Source organism: Lissotriton vulgaris, chromosome 5, assembly GCF_964263255.1.
Source record: "Lissotriton vulgaris chromosome 5, aLisVul1.2, whole genome shotgun sequence".
Lineage (NCBI taxonomy): Eukaryota > Metazoa > Chordata > Amphibia > Caudata > Salamandridae > Lissotriton > Lissotriton vulgaris.
The window spans coordinates 1,218,647,489-1,218,667,776 of NC_141693.1; the positions used below are offsets into that span (position 1 = coordinate 1,218,647,489).

Sequence of the window (20,288 nt, forward strand, 5' to 3'; positions counted from 1 at the left end):
CTATCAGTATTTTCCTAGGTGCATCTTACTCCCCTGACTTTTATTGCACAATGCCTTGTGTTACCCTTGTGTGGTCACCTGTATATACAGTGACAGATAGCCAGCGCTCTTGTTTTATATGTTAGCAGCTATTGTTTATCCTATCAAATCGAGCTAGGTGCAATAGAAGGAAAAATCCAGTGCTAATTCCTCCTATTACATAAAGTGCTGTGAGTTTATTATGGTTTCAACTTTAATTTTCTGACAGGTCCTGCTATTGCTACAGCTGTTTTTTCACTCAGAGCAACAGAAAAGGAAGATGTGTTCCCTGCGGATGAACAGCTCTCTGTTAGAAAACCTGCTCCTGAAAATTCCCCAAGTGAGTGAAAATAAAATATAGACTGTAGTGGGGCTCAAGCCATAGTAAAGAGAGTAAAGAGAATAAAGAGAGAAAAGTTTGCATGCGCCACTCGTGCCTGTGCAGGCTCAGGGCCTGATTCACAAACTTCAATTCTGACTAAGTTTACTTTTCAATAGTAAGTTTACTAATTTTTGGAATTCCTAAAATGCACTTTTGTAGTGACTTATACTTTTATGGGAACTCACACTTTTGTAGTAAGTCCAGCACTACACATGGCCAGCCACTTTTAGTGCAAAATCCTTCCACATAAAACAATGGAATTAGAGATATAAAATAAATATTGTAAATGTATTTGCATTTGTATAGCGCTTACTACCCCTGACGAGGTGTTGAAGTGCTTTTTTGGCGAGTAGCACACTACTGCGCAACCCATAAAGGATTAGTGGTGAATTAGTATAATGAAAATATGAAAGTAATTTGAGTGGTGGATATGTTAGTCCATTATTTGGATTGAGAAGGATAGTGGAGGGATTGAAGAGGGGAAAAAGGTTTGCATTTATATAGTGCTTGCTACCCTTGATGAGGAGTTGTAGTGCTCTTTCGGCGAGTAGCACTCTACTTCGGAACCAATAAATATGATCTATCTTTATACTTATTTTATCATTCTTTTATATTTGTTTGTATTTTAAACAATTGTAAGTAACGTAAATTATTTTAACGTTATTTCCTGTTATGTTTTATAAGTCACTACCTCCATTATTTTCTGTGGAAGGGTGTTGCAGTACCATTAGTTGGTCATGTGTAGTACTAGACTAACTACATAACTATAAGTTACTACAGAAGTGTAAGTTAGTAATTGTACTGAAAACTGTAAATCTCAAAAGTGTAAGTTACTTTGTGAATCGGGCCCCTAGTCACTGGAACTTACATCTACAATCACACATGCACAGAAGTTACCACTTACACATCAGAACACTGGCTGTTTTTACAAGACTAATGTAGATTATGTGGCATGGGTTTTTTCTTGTTCACTTACCCACAAGAACACAAATTTCTAATTTTTGTGCAAACATTAATGAACAGTAAATGCATGCAGCCCCAATAGGTTTACTTATTACAGCTAATGAGGTCATGAAGTGGTGAAACCCAGTAACATTCCAGTTGGAAGTTTCATTACCTCCTAAAATAATGAAGACTATTGTGGCAACATTGGATTGAAGGGACGTTAAGACAGGACAGGGTAATTCTGTTAAAAGTTGATACATTTATACAGGCTCCGACATAATAGGTTGTTCTAACAAAAATATTGTATGGACAGAAACCGGTTAAAAGTGTGAGAGAACAGGAACCGTGGAAATGGCAAAATAAATAGGTTTGAAGGAGACCTCTAAGGTGAGGGAGTAAAATGCCTTTAAAACTTCAGGGGGCAAAGTTGCGAATTCCTAAGAATTCTTAAAAGACATGGTTGTCTTAGTCAAAATAAGAAACCGTATTTATGATTATTCTGCTTTAATGTGTATACAGTCCTCTAGAACACATGCCACACTCATTTTGTAAGTTTACATCCTAAAAATGTTTCCCTTAAAATAAATAGTATGTCCTTATCAGTTTGGATAAAATGATTGAAGTGTCAGTCTTGAGAAAATAAATGTTTATTTAAAACACTGTTTATAAAAGGAAAATAAGAATAGACTGGAAAGTCCTCTTCATGTTCCACGTAGTACTTCATTTAAACCTGCAGGACAAAGAAATTCAGAGATGATAGGGTTTTGTAGATTATCGTGGAATACGGACATGCATTTTAAGATTTTAACAGTAAGGCTCACTGGGGTCCCCGAGCTAAAGAATGACAAAACAGAAACCTACCCATAGTTGAAAAACTAGGTAACCTTCTGGTTAAATAAGAGCCGACCCCTCCCAAGTAATATCGATGGGGAAATCTTGTATGCCCGAAGAGTAAGTTGGGTTGGGCAAAGATCTAAGGACATAGCTGGGGATTCCGTTATTGTCAATTTTAGGGATAGGCGGGTGGTTGGTCATATTTGTGACCGCTATCCAAGTGGTGGGAGTGGCATTCATACTTGTGATCTAAGCTACTTCTATCGTCCAACCCCATGGCATTATCTAATTGCAATCCCCTTGGAACACAACGAGTAGGGAATATGGGTGGGTTCCAAAACAATTTTACCATCCCCACTGCCAACCGCTTTGAGGACCTAAATGGGCTCGAAGGAGTAGACTGCCTGAGAGATCAAGGATCGAATGGATCAGTAATTTTGGACCCAGGGTACGGAAAACTAGTGGGTGTCTGTAACAAAATGATTACTGAAAACACCCCGAGAGGCAAGCACGGCGAAGGTCTAATAATGCGGACCCTACACCCCATCTAAATAGTGTGGGAGACGGTTTAGATCTGGGTTCTATTATTAGTTATGAGGCGATGACCACTGAATCAATGAAAGAAAGAGATTGTGAGAGTAGTCATACGCATATAGTATCAAAACCGAGTGTACATGACCCCCTTTTGGTGCACGTAAACCTGGGTGACATAACTGAAGGAGATCTCGCAAACAATAGTACTGAATATGTTAATTCTGAGGTTATACAAGTAGCAGAAGTCAACAATACATGTTTGATCAGTAATACTTTTAACACGGGTACCTTAGCTAGCATTAGATTGAGGTCCTGGAATATAGCAGGTATCAAAAAAACCTGATTGACCCCACATGGCAGGAATATATTGATAATTGCGAAAGTATATTATTTCAAGAAACCTGGGCAGTCGAAAGCCACTACAAAGTTGGTTATAGATCATTTTGCGTAGCTGCAATCACCGCAAATAAAGATAGACCATCGAGAGGCTTAGAAATCTGGACAAAAATTACGCTCAGTATCAACTTCAAGCAAATTTATTCTAATAGCCTAGATATCTTAGGAGTGAGGTTCACAGGGCCTAACAAAAGAGAAGTCTGTATCTTGAATGTTTATAGCAGGCCTTTGGCAGTCAACAAAGAGGCAAAAGTTATCGAGGAGCTAGATAACATTATTTGTATGCTAGATCAGGGAACTTTGATAATTATTGGGGGGGATTTTATTCGTAATTTGAACCAATAATAGACCTGGAAAATATTTTTGAAATAGAGGACAATGCCAATAATATCCCTGGAACTGACACCAGCCCTGCAGTGCCATGTACAACGGCGGCAGCACAGGTATTGAGATTGACTGCAGCGCATGGCTTACGTGCCTGTAATGGACGCTTGCCATCAGATAGCCTGAGCCAGCCAACATTTAAACGGGCACCTTTAACAGCAACATAGATTATGTAATGGTTTCAATCCCACTTTGGCAGATGGTAAGAGACCTTGTAGTGGAGAGAATCGCATTGAGTGATCATTATCCACTCAGTTTGACGCTTAGTGTGTCACTATTTAACTTGACGCCCAAGGGAAGAGATTACCTCCACCATACTGATATTGACCCACTGATCTCAAATAATCCTAAGGCTTAAACAAGGAAGTGTTGCTTTGCCAATTTAGAACATGAGTAGACGTTATTTGTTTCTTATTGCAATGCTGGTAGTTTGGGAGAACAAAATTGGCATTCATCTTAACTGTAGTGCATCAGTTTATCAGGAATCAAAAAAGGTACAAAGCACCACAACTAGACCTGATTAACACTGTCTTTTGTAAACCAATAAAAGCCTTCATAAACTTTTTTCAAGCCTTTAAAACTTTTGACACTCCAGTCAATATGTATTTTTCCAAGTTAAAATTGAAATGCACCATTTAGAGTTTGTATATAGCTGCTAAAAGGAGTGGCATTGATTTCAATCTAAAATACATTAACACTAAATGCAAATGGTTAAATGGCTTTCCATCTGGAGTGCGAGGAACCAGAAGGGAAAATGAGCTCGATGAGAAGAAGAGGGATTACTGCATACTACACTTGCTGATTAAACTGGAGAATAAAAGAAAAGATGCAATCTTCCCCGTAACCCCTAAGGCCTCAATTGAGTGTGGTTTGTTTGTCCCTGGTCTACATCTGATCTGCTGGGAAACAGGAGTATGACACTGCTTCCTCAGCCGGTTGGATACCAAATGCAAGTGAAACTTAAAACTGCTGATCTTCACTGCCCAGAGAGTGGGTCTCCTAATCACTATCAAGAGTGTACAGAAACCACAGAGCAAATGGTGTTTGGGGGGATACAGGGAGAGACCAGGGTGCTAATGCACCAAATCAAGAACTTAGGATTCTGGGTATCTATGAAGATGGAGGAGGCCAAGTAGTGAGATTCCTCCTTATTGAAAAAGCAACATCAAAAAGACAGAGGTGAGATGCACTGTCAACTGCATAGAGCTAGCTGCAAAATTGAACATGGGAATAAGTTCAGGACCAGAGAAACAAACGGCAGCCGTCATCCTCCTGGACCTATCAGCACCCTTCAACACCATTTCCCACCACACACTAGCCACCAAGCTTCACAACGCTGGCATCCGAGGAAAGGCCTTAGACTGGTTACAATCATTCTTCTCAGATAGTACACAGTGAATAAGACTCCCGCCCTTCCTCTCAGAACCAACAGAGATCAGATGCGGAGTACCCCAAAGATCCTCCCTCAGCCCCACCCTCTTTAACGTCTACATGGCCACCCTCGTAACTATCGTCCGAAATCACAGGCTCAACATCGTCTCCTATGCCGATGAACCCAGCTTATCCTCTCCCTCACCAAGGAAACCGACATCACCAGGCACAATTTCCAAGAAGGGATGAAACTTGTCACAACCTGGATGAGGAACATCTGCCTGAAACTCAGCCTGGAGAAAACCGAAGTCCTCATCTTTGGCTCCACCCTCCTGCATGGGACTATACCTGGTGGCCCTTGGAAACTCACCCACCCCTACGGATCATGCATGCAACCTCTGCATCATACTGGACTTATCACTCACCATGAATCGCCAGATCAACGCCGTCTCCTCTGCATGCTTCAAAACCCTCCGCATACTACACAAAACATTCAAGTGGATTGCCCCCCACCCCCCAACTCCAGGAAAACTGTTACTCACGCACTCATCACCAGCAGACGGGATGTCAGCAATGTCCTCTATGCCGGAATCAACAGAAACTCCTCTGCAAATTCCAGACCACCCAGAACTCCGCAGCCATGCTAATCCTCGCTATCCCACAGCACAACCATATCACCCAACACCTCCACTGACTCCCCGTCGAAAGAAGAATATCTTTTAAGCTGCTCACGCATGCCTATAAGGCCCTCCATATCACCTAACCCCAATACCTCAATGACTACATCTCCTTCTATGCCCCCAAGAGACACCCCCGCTCAGCCGACCTCTACCTAGCCACCGTACCACGCTTCTACAGGACCAAAACAGGTGGAAGACCTGGAACAAACTCCCTCTTCACCTCCAGTGGGGCCGACACTGCACCAATTCAGGAAGGACCTCAAGATATGGCTCTTCAAATGACCCACTACGAAGCTGCTTACACCCACCCCAAGCGCTTTGAGACCCTCACAGGTGAGTAGTGCGCTTTACAAAACCCTGATTCATTGATTGATTGAAAGAACCTAATGACTATTAGGGGCTAATTTTTAGATAATCTATCCAAGGCCTTTTACACAGTCCAGTAAATATTGTACAGGCCACATAGAAAATAGTCATATCTCTCTGAGGAGCTATCCAACCATGGCATAGCAGTACCGCTTATTTGAAAGTTAAATTGAGATCCTATCAAATCAAGGTCTTATATCGCGAGGGCAGTTGAATTCCTACAGAAGGAGGATTAAACAAATGGGTTTCATATATAAAAAATCGTAGTTCTACCCATGGGTAGCAAGCCCAGCTGTTGGGGAAGTAGTGATTGTTGAGTGTGTGCTGAACTTCCTTTTAAGTATAGCCATGGCCTCTAAGTCCGGCACAGAAAGGTGATAACAGTTTTAAATTGTTGCTGAGGTGCTACGATATCCTGTATATATTAATCTAATTAAAGTCCATTAAATATTTTTTTTTTATTTATTTATTTCTTTCGGCCAATTTGGCCATAAAAGACACATATGTACATTAAAAAAACAGAGGATCATAGCAATATACATACAGCAACACTTTAAGACAGCAAATTTAAAATGTAGTACAAGAAATAATTTTCACCTCCTTAATTTAAAAACACATTTCATTTTGGCTACAGATTTTTGTAAGCATATACAGAGGTCCTACTCAGAGCATCTGATCACGTTTCCTGCGAATAATATACACAGAGTAGAGGAACCTGCTTATACTAAATACAATAAACTGGGTTGTATTGCTTTTTATAATCCTATATGCTGTAGAACAGGATCTGGTTCCTAAAAGAGTGCACATGGGTTTTAACCATTTCTTTCGAGCCTTCGAGTAAGCACTACATACAAACAGCATATGAACCTCATTCTCCATACAGGGGTTTAAGCACATGGAGCAATACCCGCTTTTAACATTCAAATCTCCCAATCTTTTCTGTGACCAGCGTTCTGTATTATAGTTCAGCATGAGGATCCCATATCTGAACTTCAAATAAAGGGACTTTGCAATAGGTGGCTCTATTTCATCCAAAAAGGATTCGAAGCGGAATTCGTCCTTAAAGGATAAGAAATCTTGAATTAGAGACCCAACTCTACTTCCATGTACAAGCTTGTCACTCATGTAGGACCAAAAAGCTCGTTTTACTATGGTTTTAGAAAAAGCCGGTAGATTATCAGGATTCTCCCACATTGAGTACAGGCCCAGAAGCGTGAACCATTTTTTGATATGCACAAGCCACTGAATGGAGTTAAAAGAATCAAGATTCAGCAATTCTTGAAGTCCATTTCTGTATTCGAACAATTCTGGGGTAGTCCATAACCTAACCCAAAACATTAATGGTCTTAAAATGGCAAAATAATCTGTTCTTTTAAAGTTCAAATCGAGCTGGAGGGGAATTAAAGGTGTACTATTTGGGACCCTTACAATACCTCTCATGAATTTATTGTCCAAACCCTGAAAGCTATCTCTTGCCCAAGGTCCCCATATCTCCGCTCCATACAACACAGCAGATTGGACTTTGAATTTAAAACGTTCTAAAACAGGGGTTACACTCTTGCTTGTGCTAGCGTTCAATCTACATATAATCGGTTTAACGTTGTGGGCATATGATACCTTGCTTTTCTCAATTTGGGCCTTCCAACTTAGTTTTGAATCAAGTGCAACACCCAAATAAGAAAAGTTTTCCACAGTTCCTAATTTCTGGCCATTCAAAGTCAGGAACCCTCTGTCCGGTTTGCTGGGATTTAATGCCATACATTTCGTTTTATCAGCATTTATTTCCAGGCCCTTGGTCATGCAGTAACAGCCAAAGGAGTTTAAGAGTGCCTGGAGTCCCTTCTTGGTCTGGGATATAAGAATGATATCATCCGCAAAGAGCAACGCAGGCACCCTCTCTCCATTAAGCTGCGGGGAATCGTTAGTACAACCATTCAAATAATCGGGAGCATCATTAACAAACAAGGAGAACAAGGTAGGGGCCAAGACGCACCCTTGGCGAACCCCACGTTCAATAGGGATATTGCGCGTCAGTTCACCATTTGGACCCCACCTAATGTTTGCATAGTTTCCAGCATGCAACTCGACTATTTGAGCCAAAAGACACCCTGGTAGGCCTATTTCACTTAAGGTCTTCCAGAGCAAGTTGCGAGGGACAAGGTCAAATGCAGCTCTCAGATCTACGAAAGCTACATACAAATGACCTTTCCTGATATGCACGTACTTCCAGATCAAACAACAGAATCTAAATATTTGATCTATGGTACTGGTCTTGCTCCTAAAGCCAGCTTGGAATTTGGAGATTATTTTTGAATCCTCCAGCCAGTCATTAATCCGAAACAATAAGTGTTTGGCATGGAGTTTTTGCAGGGTGTCCATTAGACTAATTGGTCTATAGTTAGAGGGTAACAGTCTATTCCCCTTTTTGAAGATTAACACAACTTCCGCTGCACGCCAACTATCTGGAAAGCGACAACTTGTGGACAAAACATTAAACAAACGGTTCACATAGGGAGCCCATACTTCAATATCATGTTTATATAGATCCCCCGGTTTTTTATCAGGGCCTGGTGCTTTAGTGTTTTTTAGTTCGTTAATCGCCCTTATTGTTTCCTCCAGTGTAAAATCAAGGGGTTCAATAGGAGGAGGGGACCATGGTATCTTGTTATCATCACCATCATATTGTTTGTAAAGGGATGTGAAGTGGGTCACCCATGTCATTTCATCCAAAAACGTGTCTTTCACAGCTCTGCCTGCATGCCCCTCGTTTGCCACCAGCCTCCAAAAGCCAACATTGTCGTTAATTTTTGCAGCAACTAGCATTTCAGCCCAGATCGACTCTTCCCATAGTCTTTTTGATGTTTTTTGGGCGCATTTATATACCTCCCTTGCAAGTTTGACTCCTTCTTTTGATTTGCTCTTAATAGCAAGCAAGAGGTTTCTCTTGGCCAGCCTGCATGAGTGATCATACCATAGTTTTCCGTGACTTCCCACTCTTATATTTTGTTGTTTTTTCCTTGGCATTTTTGACAAGCACGTTTTTAGTTCACTGAAGAAAGCATTGTGAAGTTCGACAAAGTGATCAAAGTGGACAGGTAAAAAGGTTTGTCCAGCTATAGGTTCAAACATTTTCTCAAAGAGAGAGTACACCGATGCTAGGGCCTTGCCATCAGACAAAATATAGGGCCATTTTACTGCACGTCTATTATTATTTATGTGTACCTCCTCACACACTTTGCCATTGGTGGTCTCAGTTGATAAAGTGGCTGGGTTGACAGTAATATCATCAAACATTTGCACATCAATGTAAAGTTCTAAAGGGTAGTGATCACTTTCCTCCCTACTTGCCACTTTTAGGTCAATCAAATAATGCCAAATACTAAGTGAAACAAGCATGAAATCTAGATTACTATTGGATTTCGCAAAGGTTGGTTGTTTTGTCAAGTCCGAAGGGAGGCGGCCGTTGCATGCTCTAAGGCCATGATCTGCAGTTAGCCTTAGCAGCTGGACGGCCAAGATAGAACACTTAACAAAATTTGAGGTTTCAAGCTGGGGAATTTTGTACACTTGGTCCTCGTCCTCAAAAACATAATTAATGCCAGAAACAGGTTCAAAATTACAGTTTAAGTCGCCTCCCAAAATTACCGGAGTATCTCCAACCACCTTTTTCAGAAAGAGATCCAGTGTTTCCAGAGTAGGTGAGACCTTGGAATGGCCAATTGGTCTATTGTAGACATTGACAATATAACATTCATTTCCATTTGAGGGTACAACTTTTAAGGCCAGAATGTCAGGGGTTCCTGTATCAATAATTTCAACCCTCATGACCAAGGAGATTTTGAGCCATATGATCAACCCCCCTGACGGTCTCCCCCTATCAGACTGAACTGCCTCAGTCCCATAGGTTTTGTATCCGACCCTATGCGGAACATCAATTGCCCATGTTTCTTGCAATAAACAAAGGTCACTAGTGTCAACATAATCAGCCCATTCCGGATCCTTAAGATTTTTACCAACACCGGCGATGTTCCATGACAGAATAAGCAAACGTGGTGTTAATCTACTACTGAAGCAGGTTTGATCATCAAAAGCCGGCATTGATACCGGCTGGTGATGCACACTACCTAACTGTGGATCGGCAGTTTGATTCTCTACCTCGCTCACCACTTCTCTTACTACAGTATTAGTTCCCCCATCTAAACAACCCACATCCAGGCCGTGACATACTTTATCAGCTGCTAAAGACATTTCCTTGTTCTGGTGGTTCCACATTCTACTACACATCCGATCTACCACACCCTTACTATCTGAAGTCATTTGTTTGTCTGCTCTAGGATAAAAATTGTCGTTACCAAGTGTACAATAGGTGTCATATAATTTGGAAATACAATCTGGCCTAGTCCCAAGTCAGTCGACAGCATCTAGACAACTGTACCTATTAAAGGTGGGAATACCAGACCACATATTTCGATCAGCCTGTCTAGCCAAGTTAGGTGCATAACCGTGATACTGATTAACAGTATTCCAGTTAGACCCATATTGTATAGGCCTGGGTGGAGGGTAGAAAAACGATAGGGGCCTAGCTTCAATGGGTGATGTGTCTCCATATGATTTCCATTTGCAAATCTGTTCTGCACTATGGGGTTCCTCAAAAGAAATGACTATACAGTCACCCATAATTGATTTGGCCATGGGTCCTACCCACGGCACCCTACGAACCATAAGGATTTTGCTTTTCATGTGGTTCGGAATGGGTTTATTTGAGTTTAACCAATATATCACTTTATTTTTTAGAGATTGAAAGTTCTCTTCATATTGGTTTTCTAATTCAGGCACCCCTGTAAGAACAATTACAAATGGGCTACCGTCAGGTGGCAAATCTATATACCCTCCTTTAAAGTTGTTATAAGCATGGCCAGATTGATAGTTTGGCTTATTAGAAGCATTGGCAAAAGATCTATCAGACAAGGGTTTGTTACTGGCAGGGGTAGTATGAGGGTTAGCAGGAAGATTAGATGAGGATTTCTGTGAAACGAGAGTGTTGGGGATAAGAGAGTGGGTAGTGACAACATTTGACAACTGAGACGTTTTACTTTGAACGTGACCCTTCAGCAAGGATTTATTAGTAGTATTTACAGATGACGAGGTCGAGGGTAATGGATTTGATCTAGCTGTAGTATTAGTTATTGGTTTTGTATTTATGCTTTTTACTGTTCCCTCTTTTTGCTGCTGTACGCTAGTTGGGTTTTTGTTCGGAGGTATCACAGGAGCAGCAGCCGGTGCTTGCATAGACGCTATGGGTACATCTGTGCAGTTAAGACTTAAGCTAGATAATGTAATAACACTTTTCTCTACCTCGAGCAACTGGTTCTCGATGCCAGTTAACCTGACTTCTAATGGCCTAAGTAGTTTCTTAAGCGTCTCCCATACCAGTTTTAGAAACTCTTCCCTTCCCCCTTCCTGTTCTGCTATGTTCAAAGAATTTCTCTGGCCCTCATTAACAGAATGGTCAGCCATTATGATCGAGTTTTGCTCATCTATGCTATCATTGACACTTTGTACAATTGGAGGCGCTTGGTCAGACATATTGTTAGCAATAGTTACATTGGGTGTTTGTGGGGCACCCCCTATAATGTTTTGACTAAGGGCTACCTTAGCCTTTTTCCTAGCATACGCAGATATATGTTTCCGTTTTCTCTTATGTTTTAGTGGTGCCTTAGCAGGCACCTGGCTTTTGTTCGGCTCTATTTCCACCAATATCTTTTGCTTCTCGCCATTTTTAGTACCCTCGATATTCCCTATCAGTGGATCCGAAGGTGGAAGACTTTCAGGTACAACACTGACAGAAGGCCCAGGGGAAGCGAGGTCATGATTAGTAAGGGGGGTTATTTCTTCAGCAACAGAGTGAACCTCGACCAAGGTGATAATTGGTGTGGGGCCAGTAGTGCGCTCGGGAGTTTTTGAGGATGCAATACTGCCTAGGGAGGATTTTTTCTTTAGTGCTAGTTCAGTAGAAAGCCTCCTTGCAGACTCCAGCTCCAAGGCTACTCTGTGCTGGAGTTTAGTTATCTCATTGTCGATGGAAAGACTAGTCCTTGTGATAAAATCGTCCAGGGTGCCTGTAGCCTTTTTCGAGGACTTGGTAGACTTACTCCTGGTTTCACGGACAGACATTATTTAAACTATAGGTGGTTTAAGGTTAAATAAAAATAAAGCGCAACTCGATAACTCACATAAAAACCAAGAGGGAAGGCCCGGTCCGGTCTTAATCGGTCTATAACGGCCTAAACGGCCCTGTCTTTGCCCAGTCTTAGCCCCGGCCTTTGCCCCGCGCGCGTCCCGCGTGCGCGTTACTGTCACTGATTATCAGGGAGAAGAACAGGTGGAGGGGGCGGGAAGAAGACCAGCTGCGGCCGATCAGCGCCGCTGAGCACGCTGGTCCTCGCAGTCCCGCCTCTGACCTTGGTGTCAGCTGTAATGTCCCTGAAGGCGCGTTGGTGCTCCAATGCACGAGCGGAAACCCAAGGACTGGATCCCCAACAAGGTCTCTTGCCTGCGAGCGGCTCCCGCGAAGCGGGGGCCGCGAGGCGTGGCAAAGTGGCCAGAAAACGGACAGGCAAACAGGAGCAGCACTCCCAGCAAGGTTGGTGAAGTAACCCAAGCAGCTCTCACTCCGCGGTGATTTTAACGGGTGGAGGGGGCGGGAAGAGGACCAGCTGCGGCCGATCAGCGCCGCTGAGCACGCTGGTCCTCGCAGTCCCGCCTCTGTCCTTGGTGTCAGCTGTAATGTCCCTGAAGGCGCGTTGGTGCTCCAATGCACCAGCGGAAACCCAAGGGCTGGATCCCCAACAAGGTCTCTTGCCTGCGAGCGGCACCCGGGGAGGAGGGGGACGCGTGGCGTGGCGAAGTGGCCAGAAAACGGACAGGCAAACAGGAGCAGCACTCCCAGCAAGGTTGGTGAAGTAACCCAAGCAGCTCTCACTCCGCGGTGATTTTAACGGGTGGAGGGGGCGGGAAGAGGACCAGCTGCGGCCGATCAGCGCCGCTGAGCACGCTGGTCCTCGCAGTCCCGCCTCTGTCCTTGGTGTCAGCTGTAATGTCCCTGAAGGCGCGTTGGTGCTCCAATGCACGAGCGGAAACCCAAGGGCTGGATCCCCAACAAGGTCTCTTGCCTGCGGGCGGCTCCCGCGAAGCGGGGGCCGCGAGGCGTGGCGAAGTGGCCAGAAAATGGACAGGCAAACAGGAGCAGCACTCCCAGCAAGGTTGGTGAAGTAAATATTAATTTCGAATACACACACACTCAGTCTGGAAGAGAAGTGGAAGAGCTGAGTTTCAATGTTAGTAGCATAATGAAAAATTATACAATTCTAAATAAGTACAGTCCAATAACCTCAATGTTTCTAAGCAGTGTGACATGGCAGAATAGAAAGACAAAGGGAAAGCAGGGTTTCACAGGGAACGTGGCAATCAGCAGAACACTGGAAACTGTGTTAACAATGTAGCAATAATTAGAGAGGCTTCACATCACTGACTTGCTCTGCAGACAGAGAGCCAGATCACAAAACATTTTTGACTTGCTTTATAACCTATATTTAGTGATAACTAAGCCAGTGCTTTATAACCACGGTAATATGAAAGCAGGCATCTTGAGTTCATAACTTCTGACAAAAATGTATTGCATTTTGTTGTGGTGGTGATGTGTTGTGTTGATTCGTGGCTGTTGTCTTTTTGGTCTGAATCATTGCATGATTGTACAATGGTTGTGACTTGTTTGACTGATTTTTATTGTGCTGTGTCCTGTTATTTTCTTTTCTTTTGTTGTGAAATTGTGTTGCTTACCTTAGAGAAGTTAACAAAAGCTGCCACATTGCCAGCAAAGTGCTTCATAGTTCCAGATCCCAGACAACTGTTTGCCATTGTATACATTGGTAAACTATTACTTCCGATACATTAGACTAGTCTCCCCAAAATTAGGACCGAGACCTAGCATTAGTTGGTATATCCAGTACTCCCTTTATAGGGTATGGCCTCACTCTCCAAATGAACTCAATACATTTCAGAAATAGAGGGGATATACCAAGACACAATGCAAATGAAATTGTATGTGTAGAAATGCAAAGGTTTAAGTCTTGTATAGTTTGGAAGTGAGACAGGAGAGGGGATAAAATAGAAACATTGAAATAATTCAGTAGTTTCAATATAGTATCAAAGGTTAGCAAGCATCTTGTTGTTGGAGTGATCGACTGTAACATAAGAATGTATTATAGAGTGGTTGACCAATGGAGGAATCTCCTAACTTCAGGGGAGTTGGTGGGAATTATAATGTTGAACGACAAATAGTTTCCCAAATAACCAGCCACTAAAAATTAAGCCATAAGAGTTAACTTGTTTCAATCACCAATCTACCCATTAAGAATGTGCGAGAGAGGGGCATGGCCAAGATGGCGGCGGGATTGGACGTGTTCTTTCTGGCTCCTGCCTCCTCCCGAATCAGCACAGCACAGCCCTCTTGAGGCGTACAATTGCCCAGGTTTCGGCTGCAACCCCAAGGGGACTGCCCCGGTTCTGCCTGGTACCCGGGATTTGACCGGAGGTAGCAGATATCACCGCGCCCGGGAGGTGGCTCTGGCATTCCCGAGTCGGGGAGGCCTCAACAACGCGGGGGTTCGTGGTACAGACCACCGGAGCCATCGCCTTCCCTTCAGGTCGCCGCGACGCTTGCATGCTGACCGGTGCTTCGATGGGCCCTGGGACAGCTGCCGACGACGGGCCCCCTGATGCGACTGTAACACAACTTAATTCGAGGCCTATACTACCTCCAAGGCCACGTGAGCGGAGACACTTGGTTTTGGACTTCCGGATTGCCCCGCGCTGCTGCATCGGAGATCCGACTGAGCAGGCCACTGGGTTTGAGTTGAGTGCTGTATGCGGCCAGGCTTTTTCTGCCACTGATCCGGGCCACACAGATCCCCAGCCTGCAGTGGCCAACCACCCTGACGTACCAACACCCGAGGCTGTGGTGCAGAGAGGTGGGCCCTAGAATACCACTGCGCCCCCGCTGCCTGGTGCCCCATCTGATGCTGAGGCGGTTGCTGGTGGCGGCCCTCCAGGTGCGCTTGCGGCCTACTCTGATGCGAGGTCTGCGTTGCCCCTAATATCACAAAGCCAAGTGCCTGATTGGTATCGGCCCACCTGTCCCGTGGGGCTACGAAGGAGGACCGGCTGTACTCACCATTGGGTGCAGGTCGAGTGCTGCTTGCGGGCCGGTCTCTGCCGCTACTGGACCGGGCCGCACAGATTCCCGGCCTCCCGTGGGCGGCGGTTCCGGCGCCATTGCGTCCGACGCGGCGAAGACACAGGTGAGGCCGCTGCGCTGGGGCGGGTGCACCTGAAGGTAGAGCTGCACCAGATCTGCGGTCTGCCGCGAACCCCACCACCCCACACACTGCTCTTCTGCCTGCCTGTGAAGGTTGCATGAGGGCCGCAAGATTATGTTGTGGAGGCCCTGCTAGCAACTACAGAGACATACGCTGAGCACTCACGGAGAGCTACGTGTAAGCGTGAGGGTGTCCTTGCCACTTGGGCCCGCAATAAACACTCCCTCGAGTCCCGGAGTACAGCTGGACCCCTCACCTTGCCGGCGACGGCGCTGCAGCTCGTGGCCTTGAATCTGATGGGCCGCAAGTGGGACTTTCGCAGTGACTTGACCTGCCTCTAGGGCAGGAATTGCGGTGGGCCTTCGAGGCGACACTGGGGTCCTGTCTGGTAGTAAACCTCGCACCAAGGACAGGAGCGGCGCTGCCGGTGGCCTTGGCAGCCTGTGAGGGTGCTGGGCTGTGCATTCCGCCGGCCTGGGGAGACCGAGGACTCCACCGCCACTGCGAGATACACCCCCGGGACTTGGGGGGAGGGGGGGGCGAAGGCTCTGGACCTCGTACCAGCCCCTGAACTTTGGCGATGTAGGTCGGGGTGATCTCACAGTGGCCTCTTCGGTATAGGGTTCTCACACAGGCGAGTCGCTCCGGCTGATCTAGGAGCAGGGAGCTTCAAGATCCATGCCAGCCATTTGACGGTTTGCTGTTGAGAAATTACTTGAGGAGCACAGCGCGGACGGCGCTGGTGGATTACACAGCGCGAAATTTGCTTGTCCCAGGAAGGGGACAACAAAGCATCAAACGCCCTCTGGGGACAAACCCATCACGAAGGCTTTCCTGGAGTCGCTGTTCCTCACTCTTAGGGAAGACATCCAGTCAGTGAAGGCCGAATCCGCCACGGAAATTAAAGAAATTCGTCGAGATGTCGACAGCGTTGGAGAGCAGGTGGCCACAGTCGAGCAGAAAAGCGACTCCACGGTCACAGACTTGACGACGCTTCAACAAGAAGTCCTCAGGTTGCAAGACCAGAACATAGATATGCAAATGCACCTGGATGATATGGAAAACCAATCCCGCAGACATAACATCCGGATCCGGGCGGTGAGGACCACCGACGATACCCGGGACCTCTTGGCCTTCGCCACCAGCCTGTTCTGGCACATACTTGGTAGCTCCCAAGAGGCAGACGTAGTCTTGGATAGGGCACATAGAGTGGGGCCGCCTCGTGGGCCCAACGCGCCACCAGCGGACAAACTCGTGTGCGTGCAAGACTTCAAGACCAAGGAATATATCCTCTCCATGGCAAGGACTCTCCATCCTATCTCATTCCAGGGTCACTCCCCGGTACTGTATCAGGACCTAGCACTGATCACTCTGCAGCAACGTCAGCAGTTCCGCCTTGTGACCGACCATCTACAGCAACAAGGGATCTCGTACTCCTGGGAGCACCATTCCGCCTCATCTTTCGTTACAACGGCAAACTTCACCAGCTTCGCTCGTTGATGGACGCCTGCCATCTACTGGGCCTGACGCTGCCAAGCAAGGAGGCGACACCGATGGATTGAGGGCGGAGCCGGAGATCTCCCCATCAGGCTGGCAACGACAAGGTAGGAGAAGGCGCTCTTGGAAACCACCTGCCTCCCGTTGTTCACCCGAAGCCTACAAGACGCTCTGGCTGCAGCTACGGAGGCCCGCCTGGAGAGAATTCGGATGACAAGTGAAGGCCTTGGAATCTGTCCCCCCTGTTTTTCTTCTTTCTCTTTGAACCCTCTTACTACATCCTTGCTGGTTCTGGGTGGGCGGCGGGGGGGGGATCTTCCTCCTTATGGACCACATTATGGACCCCAACTGGTCACCACACCAGTTCTCCTGGGACAACAGACCTTTTTCAGGGACTGTTCTTGTTCAAACTGTTTCTGGGCTAGGGAGGGTTGGATTTTGTCAATGTGCGTTTTTTTTGGGGTGTTGTTCCCCCCCCCCCCCCCCCCTCCCGGCCACCTCCCTCCCCCCCCCCCCCCCGGCCACCTCCCTCCCCCCCCCCCCCCCCCTTCCAGGTGCCAGAGCCCATCGCCAGCATCACTCACCTCTCCATCTTTAGTTGTAAGCAATTGAGAGGCCCCCTCGGGGCTTGGTCCGACCAGTTTCCCTTCGCACGACACATGGCTCAGAAACCACTTAGAGTACTTGCACTCCATGTACGCGGCCTCAACAATCCGATTAATCGTAGGGCAGTTCTCCACTATTTAGAACAGTCGTCCGCTGATATCTGACTCCTGCAAGAGACCCCATAGAATGAAGTCCTGTGCATTCTTCACATAGTTATTCTCCTCTAACTCCACTAAGAAGGCCAGGGTCGCTATTCTAGTCTCCAGCTCCTATCGGGGTAAGGTCCTCCAGAAGGAAGCCGAGATTAAGGGCCGCTTACTCACTTATCAGTTTCTGGTGGCAGGGACTTCCCTCATTGTGGGTTTGGTTTACGCTACCAACGAAGGACAAGGGAAATGTTTCCACACAGCACTCGCGAAGGTGACAGCTACCTCTGAACGAGGATTGCTGTTAGGGGGAGACTTAAACATGGTGTTCGACAATGTCACTGACCGTTCTTGCCAGCACGCAACACAGGCTGACATGGATCACCTGCGACAGCTTGGTCTCACGGACATGTGTCGTCACTTTCACCCTCGTAGCCGCGCTTACACGTACTTCTCGGGGGGCCCATAAAACTTATGCCAGACTAGACTACTTCCTCAGCTCCACCCCACTACAAGCCATTGCGACAGACACTGAGATTTTCACTGCATCCCTCTCTGATCACTCCCCAGTCCTAGCCACCTTCCAAATCCCACACGCACGACAACCACTGAGACACTGGCGCCTGCGCGATGCCCTACTACACCGGACATCCACTGTCACTCAAATCAAGACGGCCTTTGCGAACTTCCTGGCCCTGAATGCCAATCCTGATACGTCACTAGCGACGCAATGGTCTACCCTTAAGGCGGTGTTACGGGGTAACTTCATCGCATATCGAACTGTTATCGCTCACCTAATGCAACGGTTCGAATGAACGGCCAGACGACGTCCCGATTCTCCATAGGCAGAGGCACGAGGCAGGGGTGTCCTCTTTCCCCCTCCTCTTCGCACTCTACATGGAACCGTTGGCACGGCGACTCATGCAGCATCCCCTAATATCTGGGATTAAATTCTGCGGGGATACTAACACTATCAGCTCATATGCAGATGATATCCTACTTTCCCCGCTCTAACCCAATCCAAGCGCTGAAGGCTCTCTTTATTGAACTACATGACTTCGCACGGGCGTCAGGGTTTAAGATTAACATTGTCAAATCGACCGCCCTAGATATTTCCCTCACACCGCAAACACTAGCCCATATCCGAGAAGAACATTCCATACAGTGGTCCACTTCTACCATACCATACTTGGGAGTGCAGCTGGGCGCTACCATTCGTGCCACTGCCAAGTATGAGAGGCTCCGTACTCACATCTGTAAAGATGTAGACCAATGGAAACATCACACACTGTCTTGGCTCGGCTACTAAAATGACCATACTCCCCCAGATCCTATACCTCTTCCAGACGCTCCCCCTGCATCCACCAGCAGGCTGGATCCAGCAAACCCAATCAGATTTAGCGCGCTTCATATGGCAGGGATGCAAACCCAGATTCAAGCACACCATAGCAATGCTACCACCGGAACGGGGTGGTGTGGGAGTCCCTGACTTGCAGCTATATTTTTATGCCTCACAGCTTACTTAGTGGAATGGAGCCGTCTCGAATCCGAGAAGCGCTGGTTGTTCCAGGACCAAGCAGTAGCCGGTATGCCCCTGCAGGGTATCCCTTCCCTCCCTAAAGCACATAGGCAGCCTAACCTATATGCCTCTTGCATCACGAGCACCACAATGGAAGCTTCGGATCGCACTGTCACTGCTCATGAGCTTACGACGTTCCCCTCCCCACTCACACCACTATTTAACAACCCAGAGTTTCGCCCGGCACAAACTGGCGCCCCATTTCCTGTAGAGCGCTGGGTCATCTTTTTGACCTTGAAGGTATTATCCCATTTCCGCAAATCCGAATGGATTACGGTATTCCAGAGACAGAGAGACTGTCCTACTTGCAGCTCAGACACTGGGCTCTCCAGCCACAACTTAGGCCTGGCGCCCAGCGACTATTGACCACGTACGAGAAATGGCCCGTCACACGATCTACCAACAAAAAACTCATTTCAGACCTCTAAAAGCATTTATTGCTCACCACTATACACATGTATAACGCAGGGTGGGCACGATGGGAGAGGGAATTAGGCTGCACGATTACTCACAAGGAATGGAACAGCATTTATTACAGGGCCCGGCATTTAGTGTACCACACAGGCCTCACTGAGACTCTGACCAAGGTGGTAACCTACTGGTACTACACGCCGGAAGGTCTCCCATCACTTCGACCCCTGCCTGAGTGCCTTGTGCTGGAGGGGCTGCGGGCAGTGGGTTCACTTGAACATCTCTTGTGGAGCTGTGATCTCAACCAACCACACTGGTCCCAAATCCTAGACGAAATAGACTCTCACTTGGACACACAACTACCATGCTTCCCAGCCTACATTCTCTTAGGCCTGCCCAACCCACTAATGTACCCAGCCAAGTCCTGAAGGGGCGATTGATTGCCATCGCCGTGGGGGCAGCCACTCAGAATATACTTGTACATTGGTGATCTCCCCAACCTCCACCGCACTCCGGATGGCTACAGAGACTCTGGATGGTGCTGGGGATGGAGAAACTGACTCTCACTCTGGTGGGTAGGGTGTCCAAGTTCCCTGAGTAATGGAGCCCCTTTCTAACGCTGCTCATAATACAATTCAGGGGGCTGACCTGCCCTAGATACCTACGACTACTGCGCCTGGCTGACACACAAATACCACAGGTGAGCTCTTCGCACAAAACTCGTACACCACGATGAACCTCAATGTGCTTCCCACTTCCCCA

The 20,288-nt window shown here is 46.5% G+C and overlaps 1 protein-coding gene across 2 annotated transcripts in view; it reads left to right on the forward strand.

Annotated features, from left to right (window-relative positions):
* LOC147712330 (uncharacterized) overlaps positions 1-20,288 on the forward strand; it is a 53,752-nt gene that overhangs the window by 18,214 nt on the left and 15,250 nt on the right. For both annotated transcript variants that reach the window (XM_086923029.1, XM_086923030.1), the window contains exon 3: positions 248-358. In XM_086923029.1, the coding sequence (XP_086779155.1) occupies positions 248-358 (111 nt within the window). The remainder of the gene's footprint in view (positions 1-247; positions 359-20,288) is intronic.